The sequence below is a fragment of the Cryptomeria japonica genome, chromosome 4 (genome assembly GCF_030272615.1).
Source record: "Cryptomeria japonica chromosome 4, Sugi_1.0, whole genome shotgun sequence".
NCBI lineage: Eukaryota > Viridiplantae > Streptophyta > Pinopsida > Cupressales > Cupressaceae > Cryptomeria > Cryptomeria japonica.
Window position 1 is genome coordinate 540,967,065 of NC_081408.1, and position 27,066 is coordinate 540,994,130.

The 27,066-nt window shown below is 36.5% G+C and overlaps 1 protein-coding gene across 1 annotated transcript in view; it reads right to left on the reverse strand.

The window, feature by feature from the left end:
- Window positions 1-1,420: 1,420 nt before the first annotated feature.
- LOC131034993 (probable polygalacturonase) overlaps window positions 1,421-27,066 on the reverse strand; it is a 35,236-nt gene continuing 9,590 nt past the window's right edge. The window contains exons 2-3 of the mRNA XM_057966625.2: window positions 17,771-18,102; window positions 1,421-2,038 (exon numbers count right to left, since the gene is read on the reverse strand). Coding sequence (XP_057822608.1) covers window positions 1,554-2,038; window positions 17,771-18,102 — 817 coding nt within the window. The 3' untranslated portion in view covers window positions 1,421-1,553. The remainder of the gene's footprint in view (window positions 2,039-17,770; window positions 18,103-27,066) is intronic.

Below are 27,066 nucleotides of genomic sequence, written 5' to 3' on the forward strand. Positions count from 1 at the left end.
GGAAAAATCTAAAACTTTTATAACAATCCTGAAAATTGTTGATGTTCTATCACTTAGATTTTCTTGATTGCATGAATGCGTATTTGGAAAAATCAAAGTTCTTTATAACAATTCTGAAAATTGTCAATGTTCTGTCACTTATGATCATTTAGATTACATGAATGTGTATTTAGCATTGCTATTATGCTAATTTTTAGGATCTAATTTTATAGTTTTTATTTTATTTTTAACAGTATTGGCAACCACCCAACCTTTTTCACCTTCTCCTAGTCTGAGAAACATGGTATGAACTTTGAGTCATTGATGTTCTCTACGAGGGATAAATGACCTTGTGACTTTCTAGATTCGATCCAGATTTAATACTAGGTCTATTCAAGTAAATTTAGATTATTTATCCAAACATACTATCACGTGCCAATCAATACTAAGAATATTTCATGCCACTTAGAATTTATCAAATTGATAATTTAAGTTTGATATGATAATATTATGCTTATATATTAGACAACCAAAATATTTTCAAACGGAGACGCAAATATGTAAGACTGCAAAAGATGTACTATATAAGGGATGGAACCCTGGCCCTACCTAGCTTTCCATGCCAGAAAAGGTCTACCTACCAAAAGCAAATGGAAATTTCTATTTTGAACATGCTTGTTTGAGATAATTTTCCACTGATTTTTTGTGAATTAAATAGTAGCCTCCCTAAACGATTAAAGTCTCACCACAAACCGTTATACCAGAAGAAATTAATATCCCATACAAAGTATGCTTAGAATCAAGCATCCATTGGGACGTACTGTAGCATCCATTGGGATGTATTGTAAAACCAATTGCCAACTATAACTATCACTACTTTAGGTGTGGCAAAAGTGTAGGTAAACAAAACTGTTAATTATCCAAAGAAAATTTTCGGTTTGACAAAGAAGCTCAAGCAATATATATATATTAACAGATAACTTGACAAACTTTTCATTACATTGAAGGAATTAAAATACATCAGCGAATATATCTAATGAGTGAGAACTCTTTCTTGTAAGAACAGACCCTATCATTTCACAGGTTTCGAAAGATATCTTGAGATAGCTTGTGGTCAAGAATCCAAAACATGTTTCATTAAACAAACAACGATCGAGGTGGAAACCCCATTTGTATCGCAACAATAGTAGCAGAATAATCCAGTCTGTCACTATGACGCCCAAGTAAACACACAATCAAATATATGCTCTTGCAGCGAGGTAATTTTCCCTGACTTCTTTTGTTATGTTAGTGTAGCAGGATACATGTTACTTTCTCCAACTGAATACAACTTAAAAAGTCTTAAACGTATAGCATAGTACTGCAGGTGACTTAATTGTATAGATGTGATAATAAAGACCATGCGAGAAGGAACAAAATGTAATTGGAAGTTACCTGAATCTGAAGCAATTATAAATTTATACCAAAGCAATAATTCCTAAATTACACGAAAGTTTGCATGCTTTGAATTTTTTTCATTGCTACACTACTCATGGACTTATGTTCAATGATGCCAAGCACAACTCTTTGAAGTTCTATTTGTCCACAGATGACTGAAAGTCAGCCATATAGATTTTGTTTACAGTAGAGGGCTTGAAGTCCATGGGTACATCCCAGTTGACATTTTTGTTCAAAACCCAGGTCATATTTACATTTTTCAATAGTACATCAGATACATATTCCATCATAACACCGGCAGTGTGATGGGGGACAAGTCCTTGGCATCCAGGTCTGTAATCAAATAAATCACCCTTGTAGTTTGTCCACCTTTTCAATTTTATATTTACATTTTTGAGTTCTATTTTACTCAATCTACTTTCATCTGAACCGGCTAAGAAAATTCCATTCTCTGATGTTGCTGTTATGTTAACAAATTGCACATTAGATATTGACCCAACCACCGTATGTGGGTCCCGAGGGCAGGCAGTGACATAGATTGGTTCTGCTCTACCCCACCATGATGGATCATAGTAGCGAGTAGTAATGTTTATGTTGGAAAATGTCGCTCCGTTGACACTACCTGTTAGATGGGACATTTTAAAACAAAAAGTGCTGAGAATAAAACCAGTATTTATGCATATTTAGAAAAAAGAACTTTTTATCTGAGCCTGCCCAAAAAAGCATTTTCATCCACAACATTGCACAATTATGGAGGATATAGATTTTCTTTACAAGAAGCTGTACAACAAAGATGTATTTTCAGGAGCTTGGGCATTGGAGGAACTGAAACTCAAATGCATCCAATGACTGTTGAAATAGTTTCTATGAACTTTTTCAGTCACTTACATTATGAAGTCACGTAATGAACGAAATAAAAATATCTGCAAAACACTTGGTTGATCATCAAATCTTGACATGCATAAGGATGAGCTTTTACTTGAATGCAATGAGTTACAAACTGTAGAACCATATAAGAAATGGATTTCTTTTATTTACAGTAAATTCATTACTTTGAAGCTCTCTGTAAAGTGTAAAGAGAGGTATAACTGAGATGTCCTAGTTGTGGTAAAACTATGTGCTTGTACGATAAGGGTTTAACAAGTTAGCAGTAATGTTAATGTCAATGTGGATAAGATCATAGCAAATATAAGATAAGATCATGTAGAGACGGAGAGCACATGGATGATCTTGACTCTACTTGAGAGAAACATGGCAATAAAGAATCTCATGTACTTCAAAATGAGGAATTTCTTGACTTCATGCAGTGGTAACTAAGTAACTTGGCATAGCCTTTCCGTATGGGATTGAATACACAATTGCTAAAATCTTGTTCTTATTACGTAAACGTAATTGGTAAAAAATTAGTAGTTGTATTTACGAATGATCATGAAGATCATTATAAAGAATTACAATAACGATGTTTTTAAAAGAAACAATCATAAAAAATAGAAAGAAACTAAATTTACAATATTTACATATTTGATCATTAAATAACAATAAAGAATATTATTCTAATACCCTCCGTTAATGGTAAATCTGTCAACAACACCAAGCTGTCCCCTGAATTTAGCAAACTTATCTAGACTGAGCAACTTGATGAGAATATTTGTTGTCTGCTCCGTTGTTGGAACATACAGCAACTGAACTGAACTGTCTTCAACAAGCTTTCTGATGAAATGACAGTGAGTTTCCACGTGCTTGGTTCTTTCATGGAAGACGAGATTCTTGGCAAGTTTGAGCACTCCCTAATTATCACAGAACAAGGGAGTCGGACCTCCTTGAGATATCTGTATATCCACAAGCATCCGATGAAAGCAAACTGCCTCACATGCTACCTTAACTGCTCCTCGATACTCTGCTTTTGTCGAGGAGAGAGTCACTGCCTGCTGCTTTTTACTAGTCCATGTGACTACACCAAATCCCAAACTAAACACATCCAGATGTCGATTTCATGTCATCAACTGAACTTGCCCAATCTGAATCTATGAACCCACTGAGTCTAGGATCATGACTCCTAGTGTAAAGAAATCCATAATCAGAGGTGCCCTTCACATAACGCAACACACTTCGCTGCTGCCCAATGATCAGCCTTGTGGGCTGTCATGAAGCGTGAAATGTACCTCACCGCAAAACTGAGATCAGGTCTAGTAGCAGTAAGATAGATGAGACTGCCCACTAGTTGCCTGAATTGTGTTTCATCTATAGGAGGAGAATCAAACTTGGCTGACAACTTCAATCCTGTCTCCGTAGGTGTGGAAGCGGGTTTGCAATCCTGCATTCGAAACCTATCAAGCAAGTTCCTGGCATACTTAGACTGAGAAATAAAAATGCTACCATCAGTCTGCCAAACCTCAACACCTAACAAATAATGGAGAAGCCCCAAATCTGTCATATCAAAATCCTTGCATAGATCTTTTTTTATTTTTGCAATCAAATGTGTTGAACTACCAGAAATGATCAAATCATCCACATAGACAACAAGAAAAAGAATATCATCACCAAAGTGTTTGATATACAAATTACTGTCAGAAGGACAATGTTGAAAACCATGAGCAACCAAGTACTGATCAATCTTAATGTACCACACTCGAGGAGTCTGTTTGAGTCCATAGAGTGCTTTCTTGAGTCTACATACTTGATGTTCTTTGTCGGCAACCTTGAAACCAAGAGGCTGCGTCATGTAGACTTCTTCCTGCAACTCCCCATTGAGGAAAGCACTCTTAACATCCATTTGATGGAATTTCCATCTTGGCAGTAGGAGCAAAGGTCTCCTCATAATCAATGCCCTCCCGCTGTGTGAATCCTCGAGCAACTAATCTGGCCTTATACTTATCCAAAGTACCATTTGCATGATACTTGACCTTATAGACCCATTTGCAGCTAATGGGCTTCTTCCCTGGAGGAAGATAAGAGAGAACCCAAGTGTTGCTCTTCAGAAGGCTCTGGTATTCTACATCCATTGCCTATTCCCAATCTAGAATCTCTTTTGCCTCTGTATAGGTTTGAGGCTCATAAATACTATGAATGTTGGCCATGAGAGCAAAGTTAACTGTATTTTGCTGCTTGCCTTATTTTTGGAAGATCTGCCATCAATGAGCTCATCAGGACGAAGATCACTGATGGTTTTAGCCCACCACTTAGGCCGGAGAGTAGAGGTGCCAACACCAGGTGCAGGAGAAATGACTGGAACTGGAGGTGGAAGATTAGCATCATTCGGAGGAAATTCAGGTAATGCATCATCAAATACAGAATCTGCATCATCCCTCCCATCAGGTAAACCAAATGGAAGATGAACACCCAAATCAAAAGCCTTCAAAGGTTGATCCTCAGAATTCTGCTCAGACAAGGAAAGCTGAAATGGTCCTCGATCTTCATCAAAGACAACATCACGATTGAAGATAAGACAATCAGTGTCTACATCAATCGACTGGTAGGCCTTACGGTTGTCATTGTATCCTGTAAACATAAGCTTCTGACTCTTGGAATCCAACTTAAAGCGCTTGGCATCTCAAATCCAAACATATGCGAGAGAGCCAAAAACTTTCATATGGCTGATCCTAGGTTTGCGACCAGTCCATGCTTCATCAGGAGTCTTCCCCTTAACAGCATGAGTGGGAGACCTATTAAGGAGATAGACTGCAGTAAACATTGCATCTGCCCAATACTTCTTAAGAACATTTATGTGTTCCAACATAGACCTAGCCATTTCTGTAATGGTGCGGTTGCGACGTTCTACAACATCGTTTTGCTGAGGGGTGTATGGTGTGGTTAACTGACGTTTTATGTCATGTGTATCATAGAAAGTGGAGAAAGCAGTAGAACAAACTCCCCCCCATTATCAGACCTAAGAGTAATAATAGAACAATCAAACTCTTTTTCTATCAAGGCCTTAAATTTCTGAAATACAAGAAATACATCTGATTTCTGTCTAAGAAAATACACCCACATCTTACAATTGAAATCATCAACAAAAAGCAAGAAATACCTGCACCCAGTAACAGAAGCAGTATTCATTGGACCACATACATCAACGTGGACCAACTGTAGTACCTTAGATGCTCGCCATGAGTCACCATCCTTGAACGGTGTCCTGTGTGGCTTCCCAACCTGACAAGCTTCATAAACTCGTTGATTCTGAGTTTGAATATCAGGTAGGCCATGTACTAAATCTTCCCCAACAAGCTGAGCAAGGTAATGAATGTTCAAGTGACCATATCGTTGATGCCATAGACGGGTGATAGAGGAGGATTTTGTTGTGAAGGCATGCTCAAGAGAATCATCTGTATCCACAAGTCTGTAAAGACCATGATCCTCAATACCAACAGCAACAGTAGTGCGTGTCGCACGATCAACAATCGAACACTTATGCGCACTGAAGATGACATCAAGCTGAGGAGAATGCCGCATAATCTGACTCATAGAGAGAAAGTTCAGTTCCATGCCAGAAACGTAGTATATATTGAGGAATATGAGATTACTCCCACCAGACTGTATCTGAACGTTGCCCTTGCTGACAACGGTATACTCTTCACCTCCTCCAAAAATAACAAAATCAGTATAGGAAGAGAATTTTGTAAACCAATCACGCCTATGAGTAAAATGCCGAGAAGCACCAGAATCAATATACCAAGCAGAAGATTTCACATGGTCTGCAGGTCTTTTGGCCATGAAGGCATAAAAGGCAAACTCTTTCTACTTTGTGTGCTCAGCGACATTGGCTTTAGGCTGAGACCCTCCCTGCTTCCGCTGTTCGGAAGCTATCCGATTGCGACAATCCTTGATCATATGACCATATTGGTGACAATAATTGCATTGAACCTTCTTCTTCTTCGAACCATCTTGAGATTGACTAGAGCCCTTCTGTTGAGAGGATTGAGATGACTGAGATTTACCTTTATCCTTGTGAAAGGATTTAGCTGCAAATGCTTGCTCTAAGGAGGACGAAGTGGCACCGCTACCAAACTGTTGTTTCTAGCGATCTTGCTGCAAAAGTTTGGTGCACAACTCTGGAAATTTCAGATCAACATTCGTAGACGTAATGTTGTCTCTATAAAGTGCTCGTAGGTTTTTGGTAGACTCTTCAAGGTTATGATTACCATATCCTCTTCCTCCATTTTCTGACCAATAGCTTCGAGCTGATCTCGAATGTCCTTAATCTTTGTGAGATGCTCCTATAAGGCCTGTAAGGACATGCGTTCATCCATCACGATGGAGAACAACTGGTTCTTCAAGAAGAACGCTCAGCTTTTGTCAAATGTCTCATGCAACTCCTTCAAATGCTTCCAAATTTTTGAGGCTGATTTGCCAGAAGGAATCTGATGTAACTGGTCATCTGTGACAGAGCTTAAGAAGCATGACAGCTTCTCGATTGCGATCATCAAATTTGTCTTGATCTGATCCGGCTGCAGAAGGACTAGATTCTTTTCTCAAAACCAAATCATCTAGGCGGCGATATTTGATGATTGTCAACATGCATTGCTTCCAGGTGTTATAATTTTTGCCATTAAAATGTTGACTGCCTTCCAACATCAAGTTGGTCAATGATGCCATCTTGCACATTTCCCAATGCATGGAAAACAAAAAAATCTGAAATGGCGTAAATCTGAAACAGAGACAGAAGCAGGTACAAATTTCAAAAAAGTACAGCTTGCACAAATTTTGAGGCAAATCTACAAGCACAAAAACCAAGGCACGGAAAACAATGCACCCATAAAAAACTGACGACAACCCAGTTGAGGTTTCGAAAAACCCACAAAGAATCTGTAATCAAAATAATTTTTTGACTGCAGATGAAGGGCAAAACCCTAGTCGAAAAAGCAGAAACCCTAGGTAGCAAAATTTTTCTGAGAATAAGCCGAAAATATTTCCATCACCAAAAAGAATCTGCAGAGGCTGAAAAACCCTAGGTGACGCTGGAAAATGAAATCGTGAAAAAAATCGTGGTAGAAGGTACAAGTCGCAGAAAAAGAAAATCGCGATCCTTTTCTGCAAAAAATCACCATGATGAGCAGAAGCAATGCAAAAAAAGTCGCGGGCAGATACACAGGTCGCGGATGGTGCACGAACAGCACGAAAAATCGTGTGGGTTGCAGGTCGCGTAGCGCAAAAAAGTATGAAGAAACCGTCGCCCAAAAATGCTGCCGTCAGAAAAAGACTTTTTCATAGTAAGAAAATCACGACTGGTACAGAAGAAGCTCGGGTTAAAAAAAACATACACAACCCAAAAACAAAACGCAGCCAAAAAACCCTTAAACTAGATGCGACAGAAGCAGAATGTTGGTTGCGTCGGAATTTTGAAATCAGGTCGAGACGTGCCAAGGAGAACCAAAGATGAAGAAAAAAATTTCAAATGTTTTTCAAAAAAACAAGATTATTATCGTTCCAGCTCTGATACCATATTATGGAAACATAATTGGTAAAAAATTAGTTGTTGTATTTACGAATGATCATGCTGATCATTATAAAGAATTACAATAACAATGTTTCTAAAAGAAACAATCATAAAAAATAGAAAGAAACTAAATTTACAATATTTACATATTTGACCATTAATTAACAATAAAGAATATTATTCTAATAGTTCTAAGACTTACCTTGATTGCTTATCTTGTGGAAAGCTACACTGTCAGTGCCTGATCCATTGTGTGTTGAACTGAGCAACCAATTGTCAGCCACTGCTTTATAAATCTAAAACCAACCTTCTAGTTATGGGCATAGCTGATACTCTAAAGGTGTTTCCCCAGATGAGATGTGGCATTCTGAATTTAAAACAGTACGAGTTGACAATTGATCCTAGGAAGTTTACTACAAAACAGGATTGAAATGCCTGTAGTTGTAGTATCAAGGCACATTACAAATTGATAACCATTCGTGTAATAATATGGAAACAAAAAACATTTAAGTGTTAGCTGTGTTGTTTTACTAATCCGGGAACTTGGTAGTATCAGATGCAAAGTGAATAGTATTCTATTATTGCTTTCTTCTTCTGAGATGAAAAACCTCCGAAATATAACTAAAATTGAATTACACAAGATTGAACGTGATGTAATACAGTCCATAAACAGATTCATGATGAGTTCATTGCTGTTCCCTCTCAGCCAAGCAAAACTGGGAATGGTGGGCCAACTCTCATCAACAGTCACCATAGAATTTGGGCAGGCATAAACTCACCATACTTATGTTGGAGGTAATCCAATATTTCAAAAGATGATTAATTATTTAGGTGTGTACTTGATAAAAATGGGTAATTCTTTTACCATTCCACAAATGTGTGCTTCCCATACCCCCATCCTGAAATCCCAGAGAAACATGGAATAATTTAATAAGCCAATCATGCAGGGAATGTCAATTATGTCCCAATGCAGTCATTGGTTACGCATCAGTTATTATGCCAGTCACTCATCAGTTATGCAGCCTCCAGTTACATGATCAGTTACCTATTAGTAAAGAGTGATAATTAGGAATATATCACTTACAATAAACTGATAGTACAGGTGACTTAAGGTATGTTAGATCATTACACTAAGGCCTTCAGCCTACAGGAGTTATGAAAGAGCTTGGCTGCTTCTGTTGCACAGCTTTCCTCAGTCACAATCAAGGATGAGGGGCACAAGGCTACTACATAGTAGAGCTAGTGGGAGTGGGTGTGCCCTAGATTAGTAATCAGATTTATATCCTTTAATTATGCCCTAGATTGTAATCAGATTTATACCCTTTAATTATGCCCTAGATTGTAATCAGATTTATAACATTTTAGTAACTCATAATTCAGTAAACTCGGAGATGGAGGAAGTAAACAAGAGACAAACACAAATACCCAGGGAAAACCTCCAAGGAGGAAAAACCCAGCATTAAAGACCCACAGGTCAAATTATGTATTCTCCCTTAATAATATAAATACAGTACTTAGCTTCCTTGACAAATCTGAATCCTTCTTGAATGACAGATCTGCACTTCTAAGCCTTTTAAGTCTGCACCAAAGATTGCCTTTGTTCTCTAAAACAAGTTCGCATAAGTCTGGACAATTTTGCACCCTCCAAGAGTAAGTTTGCACTTTTCAGGCAGAGCTAATTCGCTGGGAATGAATGAATGATTTGTCTTTTGCAACGTATCTTTATTTATATGCTTCTTCACCTTTATTATTGCAAGTCGGCCTCCTTTCTTTTGGCGCCAATATTGTTATGTGGCGTGGGGTTTTAGGATGGCGTGAAGCATAGGGCTGGGCTTATCTTGGGGCATGTTACCCTTTAGGATAGGGCCCAGTCCTAAATGGGTTCAGATGTTGCCTTAAGGCAATCCGAACCCATATATTACCCTAGTTAAAAACAACACTCCCTCTTAACTAGGGAAGAAGAGAATACATAATCTGAACCTTTAGAGTTCCATCTAGCACACAAGCATAGAATTACATCTTCCACCTAACACACAAGCATAGGATGGTTCTAGCACACAAGCATAGAAAGTGTAATACACAAGTGGGTCTTTACAAAATTACAATTATCCATCTAGCACATAAGCATAGATTGGACACAATTCATTCTTGCACACAAGCAAAGAATGATTCAAAGTACTGCAGATAGAGTCACTGAAATTGGAGCTCCCTCTCAATCAGGGTTCCGTTTTCCACAACACCAAGTCTGTCTCTGAAGTATTCAAACTTCACTCTGGATAAAGGTTTGGTAAGGATGTCCGCAATTTGTTCATCCGTGCTAATGTACTTTAGATGAATGGCGCCTCTTTGCACCATGTCCCAAATGAAAAGATAGTGTGTTTCCACATGTTTGGATCGGTCATGGAATACGGGATTTACTGACATCTTTATACAGCTTTGATTATCACACTGAATGGTGGTAGGACCACTAGCTTGACCAAATAATCTAACAAGAAGCTTGCAAAGCCACACTGCTTCTCTGGATGCAACAGATGTAGCAATGTACTCAGCTTCTGCAGTGCTTAATGCTACTAAAGATTGCTTTCTACATGCCCAAGAGATCACTGCAGAGCCCAAGTTGAAGCAGATACCTGAAGTACTTTTTTTGTCCTTGACACTTCCTGCCCAATCTGAATCTGAGTAGCCTTCCAAGAGGATTGAGGTACTAAGTGAATACTTCAGCCCATAACCAATTGTGCCACGCAGGTATCTTAGAATGTGCTTGGCAGCAACCAGGTGAAAAAGTTTAGGTAAGCTCATGAGCTGACTGAGGGCATTCAAAGCATAACAGATATCTAGCCTGGTATTGACTAGGTACATCAAAGAACCAATCAACTGCCTGTACTCAGATGGATTTGCAAAATCAAAGTTAGTTGCAGAAACACGTAACTTCTTTAAGTTAGATTCCATAGGAGTATGCATAGGTCTACAATCCATCAATCTAAATCTTTTCAAAATATCAATAGTATATTTTCCTTGACTTAGAAAAATTTCATTGGATTTTTGCCATACTTCTAACCCTAGGAAGTAATGCATTAGACCTAAATCCTTCATTTCAAATTCTGAGGCTAATTCCTTCTTACATTTTATAATTAATTTATTTTCACCAGTAAGAAATAAATCATCCACATACAAAACCAAAATAAGCATATCATCGTTATAAACCTTTAGGTAAATGGTAGCATCAGCATCATTCTTACGAAACCCTAAGCTTAGTAAGTACTTATCAATTCTTTCATACCAAGCCCGAGGAGCCTGTTTGAGCCCATATAAAGCTTTCTTTAACTTGCCAACATGAGAATCTCTTTTATGGATTACATAACCTTCTGGTTGCTCAATATAGACTTCCTCCTCAATGACACCATTGAGGAACGTTGTCTTAACGTCCATTTGATGCAGCTCCCAACCTTTGGCTGCAGCAATAGCTATTATAGATCTAATAGAAGTATATCTAGCAATAGGGGCAAACGTTTCTTCATAATCTAGTCCTTCCTTTTGAGAAAAACCACGAGCTACAAACCTAGCTTTATATTTTTCAATACTACCATCAGCATTATGTTTAATTTTAAACAACCATTTAGAGGAAACAACAGACTTACCTTTGGGTTTGGGTACAATGTCCCAGACATCATCCTTGATGATAGACCCATACTCTTCATCCATGGCTAATTTCCAAGCATGATGGGACATAGCTTCATCGACATTGTGAGGTTCAGACTCAATGATATTGCACATCACAGAAATGTAGTTGGTGTGATTTGAGAATCTCTTGCTATCTCTAAAGGTTCCTCTAGGAGCAGCAAATCTTTCAGCATCTTGAATCGTGTTTCTAACCCAAAGTGGTCTCTTCTTGCAAACCACAATATCCTGAGGTATATCAATAGAGTGCATAGGTTTTGTTGGGTCATTCTGAACTTCCTGATCCGGAAGGTCAGTAGACTCCTCCCGCATCTCAAGGTTAGCATCAACCATTGGATCTTGATTTTCAATCACCATATCATTATTGTTGGATGATGAACCTTTAGATCTTTTGAAAGCAATATCTTCTTCAAAAGTTACATCTCTACTTACCTCAACATACCTTTGACCTGAAATGTAGATCCTGAAGGCTTTGGAAGATTCGTTGTATCCCACTAAGATGCCTTTCTTTCCAGATGGATCCAACTTGGTTCGTTTTTCTTTAGGCACATGAACATACACCGGGCTCCCGAATATCCTTAGGTGGCTGATGTCAAGTTTGATTCATGTAAAGGCTTCTTCAGGAGTCACATCCTTTAGGGCACGATGAGGACATCTATTATGAATATAGACTGCAGTTTTGGATGCTTCTGCCCATAGAAAAGGTTGCAGGTCTTGATCATGGATCATAGCTCTTGCAACTTCAACAATGGTTCTGTTCTTTCTTTCAACAACTCCATTTTGCTGAGGATTGTAGGGAACACAGAACTCCCTCTTAATTCCTGCTTTAACACAAAAGTCATAGAAACTACCTGAAGTGTATTCACCTCCATTGTCAGACCTCAAACATTTAATTCGATTTCCTATAATATTTTCAACTAAGGCTTTGAATTCTTTAAATCTGTTTAGGACTTCTTCAAACTCTTTAGATTTAAGAAAGTAGATCCATGTTTTCCTAGAAAAATCATCTATGAAGATAACATAATATAGGAATCCGCTAGGAGATGCTACAGACACAGGACCACATAAATCTAAATGAATAAGTTCTAACTTTTCTTTAGCCCTACTATCGCTTTTATGAAAAGGATTCTTTACATTCTTACCCATTGCACAACCTTTACAAGCATCACCATGAGATGAACTTAGTTTAGGCATACCTTTAACCATTTTACCGAGAGTGGGAAGAGCTTGAAAGTGTAGATGTCCAAGTCTTCTATGCCATAGCTCGCATGATTCAAGGGTCTCATGAATGAGAGCTTGAATTGGGTTAGCTGCAAGCTTATATAAACTATCACATCTATTTCCAATAATACGAACAGTTTTGAAATTAAATTTCTTAGACCAAGCGAGTACTTTCCCTTCGGAAAATGCTATTTGCAAACCCTTATCTTCTAAGGCAGAAATGGAAATAAGATTTCTTTTACAGAGTTGTAAGGAAATACCAGAATCTAGTTTTAAAGAGGTAGTACCAAAACCTTTTACCGAGTATCGAGCATCATCACCGATTACCACATGAAGGTTGGTGTCCTTTTCAATCAGATCTAAGAGATGCTCACGAAAACCTGAGATGTGTCTGGAGGCACCACTGTCAAGTATCCACGTATCGATGTCCGTAGGAACATTGCTGGATAGCGCAGAGATAAGAAGGTAATCTTCACTTTGTTCGGCAACTTCATTTAATATGACTTCCCTTTCCTTTGGATCATTCTGACAGTCTCTAGCATAGTGACCATACTTATCACATCTAAAGCAACGAATGTGAGAGGAATCTCTTGACTTCTTTCTTGGATCATAGGAGGAGGATCTAAAATCTTTGCTTCTCTTTTCTTTCTTCTAATGTCCACCTTTCCTAGATTTAGCTAAGAGAACATGATTATCTTTGTGAGAGTTCTTGAGTTTTCCTCTTACCTCAATTCGAGATTCCTCTTCGATGCAATCAGATTGAAGACGCTCAAAGTTGGGACAATCGGCTCTTCCACCAATGCTACGAATGAATGGTTCCCATTCATCAGGTAGACCATTTAATGCAATCATAACAAGATCTTTATCCGAGATTTGACAATCAAGAGTACTTAGCTTGTCCTTTAGTTCATTGATCTTCATGAAGTAGGCTATGATTGAGTCTTCTTCTTTCATTTTCATGTGAAGAAGTTGTTGTCTTAGAGCAAGAGCCCTGTTGAGGTTGTTGACTTCATACGTCCCTTCCAAGTGTTTGATCATTTCCCTGGCAGACACAAACTTTGATATGACAGTGACAAGATGATTCTTGACGAACTCAATTATGATCTTCCTAGCCTTGAGGGAGTCGTTCTTGAACTGTTTCAGCTCTTCAGCATCATTTGGAGGAGACGGCTTTTCTTCTTCTACGAATTTCAGCAGATCATTTTCTTCAAGGATCAATAGAATACAGACTTTCCAAGCAGCAAAATCAAGGGCTCCATCAAGTCTATCTTCAGCCCTCAAACCTGACATTTTAATCTGAAAACAAACAGCAGCTATATGCAACAAATGATTCACTAAAATCATAAGTTAGAGACACCTTAGCTCTGATACCATGTAATTTTGTGCCCTAGATTAGTAATCAGATTTATATCCTTTAATTATGCCCTAGATTGTAATCAGATTTATAACATTTTAGTAACTCATAATTCAGTAAACTCAGAGATGGAGGAAGTAAACAAGAGACAAACACAAATACCCAGGGAAAACCTCCAAGGAGGAAAAACCCAGCATTAAAGACCCACAGGTCAAATTATGTATTCTCCCTTAATAATATAAATACAGTACTTAGCTTCCTTGACAGATCTGAATCCTTCTTGAATGACAGATCTGCACTTCTAAGCCTTTTAAGTCTGCACCAAATATTGCCTTTGTTCTCTAGAACAAGTTCGCATAAGTCTGGACAATTTTGCACCCTCCAAGAGTAAGTTCGCACTTTTCAGAGAGAGCTAATTCGCTGGGAATGAATGAATGATTTGTCTTTTGCAACATATCTTTATTTATATGCTTCTTCACCTTTATTATTGCAAGTCGGCCTCCTTTCTTTTGGCGCCAATATTGTTATGTGGCGTGGGGTTTTAGGATGGCGTGAAGCATAGGGCTGGGCTTATCTTGGGGCATGTTACCCTTTAGGATAGGGCCCAGTCCTAAATGGGTTCGGATGTTGCCTTAAGGCAATCCGAACCCATATATTACCCTAGTTAAAAACAACACTGATAACATTATTGATACTCTTGATAGAGTCCAATATGATGATTATTGATTAAAATTTAATATTGACTTGACATTTGACCTTGAATTATCAATTATCACAATCAGCTGTGTTCTCAATTCCATATATTTTTTGTACAAATTAAGGTGACACACTCACTGTTATCACAATCAGCTGTGTTCTCAATTCCATATATTTTTTGTACAAATTAAGGTGACACACTCACTGTTATCACAATCAGCTACGTTCCCAATTCTTTATATTTTTTGTGCAAATTATTATATATCACAAACACAAACAAACACACAAATATATTAACCCAGCAATACCAAACCAGGTAAAAAAATAAATATTAGTGAGCCACTAAACTGGAACTTGCAACATTGGAATATTTTTTCCTTAGATTTTTCCATATTGAATTTTTTTTATAAAACAACAGTTTCAGATTTAATTTCAAAAAAATTCACTTGTTTTGATGGTTTTACACTTCTCTTTCAGTTCCAGATCTGAATCCTAACATCTGACCTCGTTAGTAGACACCAGCAATGGCAGTTTTTTTTTACGAAAAAATTTATGTGAACTACAACTTATTAGCCATCATCAATCCATACTTGTGATTAGGGGAAAGCTTAACAAGGAATCTCTTGAAGATCTTGCTAATCATCTAGGCTAATTTTCTTTCAAATGTAAAGCCTGTTCAAGAAGCTCCTGTAGATGATCACCTTATGGACAATCAGTAGAAAGCCACATGCAACAAATGCCCTATCTAGCTTTGTATTTCATGGTCTAGTTAGTGGTGTTTGTTAATAGTAATACACTTCCCCATTGTGTGATGACTTTTTATCTAGTCTCTTTTCTTTCTGTCACAAATTCGGGAGGTAAATCCGAATCAAAGGGCTGGAAGTGTTCTCATTATTGTCCAAAGAAAATGACAATAAAGCTACGAATCACCTGGGTGATAACTATTAAAGTGCTGTGATGCATGGAGGAACTGGTTGAGTTTGAGAACTAGCCTTTCAACAATTAAAGAAAGGAAAGTCAGAGTTCCATTTAGTTCATGCCCACTTCAACATGTATTTTGTGCAGGTTCAACTGCAGAAACAATAAAAACTGTTGCTGGAATAGACAATAACATAGTATATTGAATATCGGTGCTTCTTTGTTCTGTCATTCTCTTTTTGTTCTGGGCTTTTGCTCTTTGTGTGTCAGTGCCTTTTTGGCTGACTGTTGGCTGCTGGTTGGTTGTGTTTTTCTTGATGGCAGCTCTTTGGAAATAGGGTTTCAAGTCCCTTAAAACCTGCTTTACCCTTAATCAAAAACATAGTATATTGAATATTCTACTTGAGGAATTTACAGTTGAAGAAGTCTTATAAATGTGATAAAGAAATGGACAGAATATATTATAAGTTCTCACAGATCTATACAGGATATGTTCTTAACATAAATTGTCTGAAAAGGATATATTTGTTTTGGGCAATGCAAAACACAAGGCAACATTGCCAAAGATAAATTAAAATTCTTCAGAATCCAACTCTTCAATTTCTTTGAGTGCAAATCAATTCAATCAATGAATAAAGACTGTTATAAACCCAATAACACACCCTTGTGTTAAGCATTCACCTTCCCATGCATTCGTGCAGAAATCATTTATGTATGCAAGAAAATATCAGCCAAGCAGAATAATGAATCAACTGGGCAGGGAAATATCAGCTATGCCCTCATGCAGTCATCAGTTTCACTGTTCACATCAATTATTATCTCAATTACTCGTCAGTTATGTAGTCAGGTTATTCTATCACTTACCAATCAGTTATACAGTCAGCAGTTATTACAATGAATTGATCTTACAGGTGGTTAAAGGAAATCTTATGTCTAAGGCCTTCATTCCTGCAGAAATTATAAAAAGTTTTTAAGATTTAAGTAAAAAGGTGTCCCTTTGCTGGAAAATAGTAATTGTCATGGCCAAGGGTAGCACTCTTGAATTGGAACCATGTTGAAGCCAATACCTTGTCAGGGCCTTTCTTCTTACTGTTTAAAAGTTTTAAATATTTTCTTATATGCAATAAAGTTCTGTTCTAGCTTCTTCCAGATTGAATGAGTTTTTCTGAAGATTTTAGATCTTACTATTTAAAAGTAAAACAGTTTCAGATTTCCTTTTCTGAATTTTCACTCTCTGTTATAGTTGCTTTCTGTTTTTCTATCAGTTCCACATTTGGATCCTGATAATGACAGACAGCAATGTCTTTTCTAGACTAAAATATTGTGCACTTTTTATGATTCTTTTTTAATAAGCTTAGGAAGTATCTCATACTGTACGTCTAATTTCAAACTGGCTTTAACCAGAAATTTGACTACCAATAGGAAAATTAAAATTAATACTAGAAGGAACTAAAATATAACTAAATGGATCAACAAAAAGGCTTCAGTTTTTAAACCTTTAAATAGAGCTTTGACTGCTAATAAGAACTTTAAATCAATACAAATAGGAACTAAGATATCACTATGTGCAACTATAGAAAAGCTTCTCACTTTCAAATGAAAATAAGTGAAAAAACACAGGAGGGAAAATGTTTATCCTGCTATTTCCTAGTAAGAAATTTTTTCACTAAAAGACATACATAAAACAAATGACAAGAAAAATGGGGAAAAAGGGTGAAAAGTCCAAAGCAAGGTTACACTAACCGTTCCTCTCCCCTACTAAAAAATGCTTTAAGGTACTTGTGCTAAATGGGTCCCACTGCCTTGTAATTATTACCAAAAAGACATGAGCAATAATGTCATTACTGTAATGACTACTCCTTGAAATCATCTTGATATGACTTAAAACACACGAGGCTCAAATCCCACAAAAATAAAAAACTATAATTACAAATGCTTGTAGAATCTTTCCAAACAAATGACAAAAACTAAAAAAAAAGCCAAAAAGAAACTTGCACGAAGAAGCAAGGAATAAGGGATTATGACAAAGCAAGGAATGTAGGATTATTCATTACCTTCATCACGTATTTGTAATGCGAGTCCTCTATGTGAATCAACAACTGTAATGTTGTTGAAATATAAGCCCTCAAAATTGAAATAGCTGGCACTCCCAAGCTTGATTGCTGAGGATTTAGTCCTAATCCAGCAATCTGTTGCTGTGAGATTGTACAGAGGCCCTGTATATGTCTTTGGGCAAATTGCATCATCACCTGTGTCAATAGTACACCTAGTAATAATAGTATTGTTGGAATCCTCTATATCAATGCCATCATTATTTGGAGTGTTGAAGTCCCCATATATAAAGACGTCATGTATTGAAATGTTATTCGACCGAACAAGGTGCAAACTGCACAAAAATAGGCAAAGTTTACAGTTTAGAAGACTGCAAACAACATTTAAAATGTTATCTCGTACCTTCCCAAGTTCAAGTAAATTATGTATGAGCTACCAAGTAAAAAAGAAAGAAAATCCAAGCTGAAATGACGTTTCAAAAGTAGCATCCAATTAAAGTGAAGAATGAAAGATGGCCGATTTCCAGCAACTAACTCCAAGAATTCTAAATATAAATGACAACTACCGTATCTCAAATTATACTTAATTGTAATCAAGCATAAGTAATGCTTGCAGACTAGCATTTTATGACTCACCTTAAAGTTAAACCCCATGCCAAGGTGAATACATTGTATCTCATGCCATTTATATATTTATTTTATGAATTTGTTACTTAAGATGGTAACTGAGAAAATGTTATTAGTAATAAAAAATAGATACAAAATTCTCAAAGAATTTTTTCATTCTCAATTGTACAACTACATTACAAAGCAACAAACCCTCTAAAATGTATTCGTGTTCACCCAGTTAAAACCAATAGGTTTGTGTTCATTATATGTTCAACCAAATTGTCTGAATGATCCGAGAGTGTTTCCATGCACAGTAAATATTTCAATGTGTATGGCTGCATTTATTTCCAAAATAATAAATATCATAATTGAATAGAGTACAACAGAAATGCATAGAAATATACTTTTGAACCTACAGGCAAATAATTAACATCTTCATATTTACATTCAATATAGACATAAAGTTGGCTGCATTTTTAGACCTTAGCACTAGCCAATGGTTCCTCACTGTGCAGTATTCGGGAATGGGAATATCTGGTCATTGAGTACATGAAAGGGTTATGTTTATTAATTCTGCATATTCACGGTATATTTAGTCATCATATATTTTGGGAGTAACTTGTGAAGCAGTATTAGTCCTCACGTGGATGTTACAAAAGCATCCGGATTATTGTATGTTACATGAAGGCTTTAGCCATAAAATAGACAGATTTAAGGGTCCTACTTCGGTTTAACATGCTTTGCATAAGAAAGCATAGCCTCAGTCCAGGTCATAAGTTTGAAGTTTCTTGCTCAACAGTCCACATTGGACCTTGGCTTCGTGTAGTTTTCAAGCCAAATAATAAAACAGAATATTAACCTTTATTTATGACAGTAATTTCTGTGTTTCCATGGGCCCATGTTACTTATGCATTTGCTTAAATGGTAACCGTACCGTTGGTAGAAATTTCCTATGAATATTTTTCTGTCAATATTATTATATTTGCACTAGTTGGTAGAGAAAATTTTTGTGATATGTACTGTATGACTGCATGTTGCCAAGGCAATTTTAATCCAGAACATGTGGCAGCAGGGCAGAATGAATGGCCAGATTTAAGCCATGCTCCCTTTGGGAAAATGTCAGTTCCTAAGGAGGGGCTACCACAGAACTAGTTCCAGATATGTATCACAGCAATAATGCTAAAAAATTTGTTAGACAAAATTGAGGCCTCTGATAAATAATGACAGTAGTGACGGTGCATGCCATTATTGTGAAGTGCAATGAAGTTCATAAATCTGGATGGTTAAAAGTATTTCTGATATATGGGGGTGGGACAGAAGTTCCAAAGCTTTAGTAAAGAATGGCTTATATGGTACTAAAAAAGAAAAACCCTCTCTAAAACAAATTTACATCAGATATGCTCATATCAATACTAACGAAGATGTTAGTCATGCTAAAATTGACAAACGATTGGAATGACCATGTAAATCACAATGAATTCAAATTAAGCATTAACATGTGGCAACTAATAATGTCAACTCTCTGACAATAAGGTTGCCTAGGATTCCCTGATATAGATCTATTAAATTTGGCATTTTCCCAAAAGTTGTAAATGGATCTAAGAACTCTTAAAAGTAAATATCGTAAATGTTTGACCACTTACAGTGCAATAGCATATGCGAAAAAATTACAACTCAGTCTCCTCCATGGAAATTCAACCCAAATGACTTGAATTGCATAAGTTTCTTCCAGTCGGCAGAAAAGAAAATTTCAAGAAAAGGAAAACAAATTAACAATTCAAATACAGAAATCAAAAGGGGGTTTTATGATTTCCTGCTTCTGTTGTCTCTCTTCAGCATTCTCGATTTTCTCTTATCCTTTCTACTAATTTACCCGTGTCACCCCAAGTTTCCAGGATGGGGATGGCAGAGGACAAGGGGGTGCATTTCAGGGACAGGGAGGCCAGGGAGGCCATTTTTTAGGAGACAGCAGGGGATGGATATTAAAAATATAGGTAAATTTTAAAAATATTGAAAAAAATATTTATATGATAGCATTGATAAGGCAATCATCATATACATCATAGAACCTTAACACAATATTAAAGTTTAATTGAGATTTTCACTTCATACAAAGCAACAAACAAATTGAGTTTCAACAAAATTTAATTGCATTCATTGACAATGTACATATATATTATATAAAAAATACAACAAAAATGTCCAAAGGCTGCAAGTTTCAACTACAAAATAACAAATATATAGAAATATGCAGCTGTCCCTAATCAGCATCTCCTAACACTACATCAAAATTGGAGTCTAAGTCAATGCCACTATCAGAGGTTCTCTCATCTTAATCCAATGGAGCCCCATGTAATACATCATGTGCCTCCTAATCATCAATCTATTTAGTATCTTCGGGATCAACATCCCAATGTGCAGCTAAAGTATGACAACACTCAGGTGTCAGTCGATCCTGAAGCTGCAAGACACTATGCACAGTCACCAGTTTCTCCAATCATATAGAGGTAAGCCTATTCCTCTTGATTGACTAGATGAAGCTATATGTAGACTATACCCTTCTATCTACTTTACTTTCGTGTTTTTTAGAAAAAATAATGGAATGAAAACTTGTTGGGCCCTAGGGTGCCGCTAGCGATCTTCAGGACAGTCAGGGGATGTCCAACTATTTCCAAGACTTTCATAAACGTCCCTGTTAAAAAAATTGGGGAATGCATGGGGACAATTCCTACTATCACCATATGTAATTGTTAAATTTGTGCCCTAGTTCAGTAATCAGATTTGTAACATTTAATTATTTTTTAGCATTTAGTAAATCATAATCAAGTAAATACACAAATGAAACAAGAGAACAGGACACAAAACACAAAATACCCTAGGAAAACCTCAAGGAGGAAAAACCCAGCACTAAAGACCCACAGGTCAGATTATGTATTCACTCTTAATTGTACAAATACAATACTTAGCTTGATTTTCCAGATCTGATCCTCTTTTGTATATCAGATCTGCCCTTCTAGATACACCAAGTCTCCACCAAAAAAAAGCCTTATATTCTTTGGACAAGTTCGCACAATCCTCTTCAAGTTTCGCACCTTTTAATTGCAGAGATAGTTCGCTGATTGCATGTGATGAAGTGAAGTTGTATTTGCAAGTTGACTTTATTTATATGAGTCTTTAACCTTTGTTAAATCCAAGTCGGCCTTCCTCCTTTTGGCGCCAATTTATTTATTTCAGGCGTGGAGCATTTTAGGGTAGCGTGAAAGTTATAGGGCCTGAGCTTATCTTGGAGGCACGTTACCCCTTTAGGATAGGACCCAGTCCTATATGGGTTCGGATGTTGCCTTAAGGCAATCCGAACCCATCTTGCCTAGTTACAAACAACAGTAATGTCCCCATCCTAGTCAGGGACTTGGGATTGAGGAGTTAGCCTATTTTTGGACCCTTGTAGGCTAACAGAGTATGGATAAAGGGGTCAAATATGCAGTATCTTGAGGAGTGGTCTGTCTATTTGTTCTAGTTCAGTGTTGAGTTCAGTTCTGGTCTTCGTTTCATCAGTTTCTAACACTTTATGAGGATTTCCTATTTTTTAGGGAAAAATTGCTAAAAATAGACATGGTCCTATTTTCATTGGCATGGCGAACTGTGGCCCTAGCTTTTGACAGATTCAGTTTCAGAGCAATAATGAGAGAGATATGAATTTTTAAGTGGTTCCACAGGCAATTAATATTTTAATGAAATATTAACATAAAATCATAAAGTGCATCACTTAAATTTATTTTAAGTGAAAATTTATTATCTCCTAAGCTAGGTGTGGCTTTTAGGGTTAAGTGGGGAACCCTAAAAGCAAGTTATTATTTTTTAATCCCTAATTGCCAAAAATCGCACCTTTTGGGTATTTAGACAGCCAAGATGGAAATTAAACCTCATTCTTGATATTGAGCATTTGACATTTTCTTCTGAGCACTTGGCTATGGCGACTAGGGTTTGGACCAGTTTTGGAGAGCGTGCATTATTCAGAATTCAGTAGCTTTGAGATTGTGAAAGATCAATCGAATTGTTGCAGCTTGGTTGGCTTCATTCAGAAGTCAAATTGAATTGAATTGGGGCAGATTTGGCTTCTTCCAAGGCAGATTTGTTGTAGAGTTTTCCTATTTACTGTTTTGTTCTTGATTCTTCTGTGGTTTGGAGGCTTCTTTTCCCAAACACACAGCTTGCTCATTTATTGGCACCATCTTTCATTGTTTGGGTGTCCTAGTATTTAAATAAGAGCAGATCTGAATTGTTCCAGAATAAAAATCAGAAATTTGTAAGTTGCTGATTTATTCTTTCTTTTCAATAAATTGGCTAAGGACCTACGGGTATGCTTCTAAATTCTCCAATTCATTGTTTCAGTTGATTAAATTCATGTATTATTCAATATGTGTTGCAAATTAAAGAAACCCTCTTCTGCAACTTCTGTCTATTTCTGAAAGACCATCTTAATAATTAAAAATTACAAAGAAGATCTACAAATTACAGCAGGTTGAAGAGTTGAACTAGCAAGGGTTCATCACACCACATCCCAAAATGTTACTCAATGAAAGAAAACTGCATTCAATGTTACTCAAGTTCTCGTATATCTTGTGGTATCTTGGATATTATTCATTCAGACGAGTCTAGTCCTGTTGATGTTTCTTCGATTGTAAAATCCACTTATTATGTTTCATTTATTGATGATTATAGCAAAAAGACATGGGTTTATTTTTTGAAGAGTAAATATGACGTTTTCAATCATTTTAAGAAAAATTAAATCAATGGTTAAGTTGCAGAGTAAAAAGAAACTAAAATGGTTGAAGACCAATAATGGCAATGAATTTTGCTCTAATAATTTTGATAGATTCTATAAAGACTGTGGCATTCAAAGACAAAAGATAACTACATATTCTCCATAATACAATATTCATGAAGTTGCTGAAAGAATTAACAAAACATTGCTGGAAAAGGCTATGAGTATGCTTACTAGAGCTAGCTTGGAACAAAAATTTTGGGCCGAAGTTGCAATCACTACTTGCTACCTAATTAATAGGTCTCATACATTAGCTCTTCTGGATAAAACGTTAAGGGAGGCATGGTTGAATCATAAGCTTTCATTGAAAAATATAATTTTTTTTTGTTATGAATCATATCCACATGTGCCAAGAGAGAAGCTTACAAACTTGGAGAACAAAGTTGTTAAATGCAAATTCATTGGTTACAATTATAGTGTGAAAGGATACAAACTTTGGGATCTATTGCACAAAAGGTAATATACAATAGAAGTGCGTTTTTCAAAGAAACTAAGTCTTTGACTCTTTTCCATTGTCTTGCTGCCTGAAGAAACAAAAAAGAAAGACATAATTCAGTTTCTTTCCAAACCTAAGAAAGTTGAATTGAGACCCCCATGTTGATTGTAACTAGGTAGAATGCGGATTCCAATTGCCTTAAGGCAACATTGGAATCCGCCAAGGGCTGGGCCCTTCTCTCCCTTCTCACACGCCACTCTTAGGGCTGGGCCCTTCTCCTCCCACACGCCACTCTTAGGGCTGGGCCCTCTCTCTCTCTCGCCAACATAAAATAGGGCAGACCCTATCCTCACGCCACTTGATGTGGCTTTATAAAAACATGCTAAGGAATAATAATAAATAAAATAAAAGGTTATTTTATGCTAAGCCGATTTTAGAGGTTTATACCTAGAGGAAGATATATATATGAGTTCATCAAATGAAGTAAATACATTCTATATATCACACATACAATGTGATCTGCTCTACTCCTAAATGTGATCTGCCCTCCTACACTTGGTGAATCTTCTCCTTGGTGAACTGCAAAAACATTTAGCTACATGCTGCTTCAGCCTATCGAAGTTATCTTCTGCTGGTGGATGTCTTGATCATCTACAACTAGGGCATCACTCTACATCACCTTGGCAACTTGCTGTTTGGACAGCAATCAGAGATAAGTGTTGTAATCAGATTATTGTATTTAAGGCATAATCAGATCTGAAGATTATTCTTGCTGGGTTTTTCCTCATAGGAGGTTTTCCCAGGGTACTTGTGTGTTGTGTGTTCATTTTGTTCATTTCTTAACTTTTACTTAATTCTGGAAATTCCTAAGTACTAACAGCAATTCATATAATCTGGAAATTAAGTTAAATTCCTATTTTCTGAGTATTGAATTAATCTAAAAGACTAAAATCATATCCACATGTGCCAAGAGAGAAGCTTACAAATTGGAGAACAAAGTTGTTAAATGCAAATTCATTGGTTACAATTATAGTGTGAAAGGATACAAACTTTGGGATCTATTGCACAAAAGGTAATATACAATAGAAGTGCGTTTTTCAAAGAAACTAAGTCTTTTCCATTGTCTCGCTGCCTGAAGAAACAAAAAAGAAAGACATAATTCAGTTTCTTTCCAAACCTAAGAAAGTTGAATTGAGACCCCCAGATAGACAAGAAGTTGGGAAGAACTCATCAAGCTCTACATCTTCAAAAGAGGAGGAAGAACCTCCAATTCATCTTGATCGAAGGTCTACAAAGCATAGGCAACCACTAGAAAAGTACTCTCTTGATGATTGGAGATGTAATTTTGCTTTGAATACTAACATTGATGCAATGAGATTTTATACAAGAGGCATCAGGTATGAATGATGCAGAGTCCTAAAAGATAGTCATGGATGAAGAAATGACAAAACTTAAAAAGAATGATACATGGGACATTGCATTGCTGCCTAAAAGGCATAAACCTGTAACTTGCAAATCGGTGTTCAAAAAAAGATTGGTTTCGATGGCAATACTGAAAAATACAAAGTGTGATTCATTGCCAAAGGTTGCTCCCAAGTAGAAGGGGTGGCATACTATGAGATATTTTCCCTTGATCCAAAAATGATATCGAATAGATTCTTATTATCTATTGTTGTAGCTTCTGACTTAAAAGTCAAGCAAATGGATGTGAATACAACATTCTTTTATGGTAATTTGGAGGAGAATATTTGTATTAGATAGCCAAACCACTACATGGATGAAGGTAATAGAAATTTGGTTTTAAATTGAAAAAATCCTTGTATGGCTTGAAACAAAATCCTAGGATGTGGTACCAAAAGTTTGATACATATGTTTTGAGTTTGGAACTTGAGCATTCTAAATCTGATAACTATATTTATTTTAAATCCGATGGTGATCATTTCTTGGTTAGTGTTTTATACATCAATGATATGATGTTTATTAGCAAAGGGTTTGATTTCAACTTTAAATCTCAGCTCGCAACAAAGTTTGAAATGAAAGTTCTTGGTTTAGCTAAACACATCCTTGAGATGGAAATAAGAAAGGATAGAGAACAAGAAGCAACGACTTTGCCAAAGTAAGTATGTCGATTCAGTTTTACAGGGTTAACATGCAAGATTGTAGACCATTGTGTGTTCCTATTACAGTGGGAACAAAGTTTTAGTTTCACATTGCTCGACATCCCTTCAAAGATTTAAGGCATGCCTAGAGCGCCCTAACAGAGTGTAGTTGAAAGCTTAATGAATGTTATGGTATATACTAGACCAAACTTTGCTCAAGCAATGGAATTTCTTAACCAAAATATATGTCTAATCCGAGAAGAGGCCAGTAAGATGCAGTTAAAAGAGTCTTCAAATATTTGTGGGGTAACTCAAAGTGTTTCTTATGTTTTCAAGGTACAAGAGACCGGGATTTCCTGGATATTCATAGTTATGTGGATTCAAACTGGGCAAGTGATGTTGATAGAAAACGATCCACCAATGCATATGCTTTTACTTTGTTCGATGGTGTTATAAGTCAAATAAGCAAATGACAGGCTATAGTCACTTTGTCCACTATAGAAACAGAATATATGGTAGCAACTCATGCTTGTCAAGAAGCCATTTGGCTTAAGGAATTGTGTTCATACTATTCTTACTATACCCTATAATTCAGAATAGTATGGGAGGTAATTAATTATAAGTTTTTTGGGGAGGATAGTAGCCTACGGAAGATATAGAACTAGAATGTGGCGGGGTTCAATTGGCAATGGTGGGAGGATGGTAGGAGAGGGTTAAAATAGATAGCAATTGCAATTTATTGTGGTAATTAAGAGTGCAATCTGCCTAAGGAAAAACTCAACTTTACATGCCAAAACTAAACATATAGATGTTTGGTATCATCTTGTGAGAGACAATCAAGGATTGCAAGGTGAAGCTAAAAAAGGTACAAAATTTGATAAATGTTGTCGATGCATTGATTAAAACCTATGAGCACAAAGAAGCTAAGATGGTGTTTGGAATATACGGGTCTCTTGACTCCTAGCAATTAATTTCATGAGAGTATGTTACCCCTAGGCTCTTGCAAGGTATTATGCAAGAGAGACAATATTAGGAATGAAGGTGTCTTAACCTTTGCAAATACTTGACTTTATTTATTTATTATTGCCATTTTCCCACAATTATTTGACATATTTTATATTGTATTTTAATTAATATTTGTGCTCCACCTCAAATGGGGTGTTGGAATTTGTAAAAGGATTTGATTCCATGTGTCAATTATTTGCTGCATTAGTTGATGCTATCATAAGGTGGATACATTTAGTGAATTTGGTGCACCTCTTTTTTGTACAATTCTATGACAAATTATGACAGTATCTTATGATATGTAAGAAACAAGAATAGGGGTATT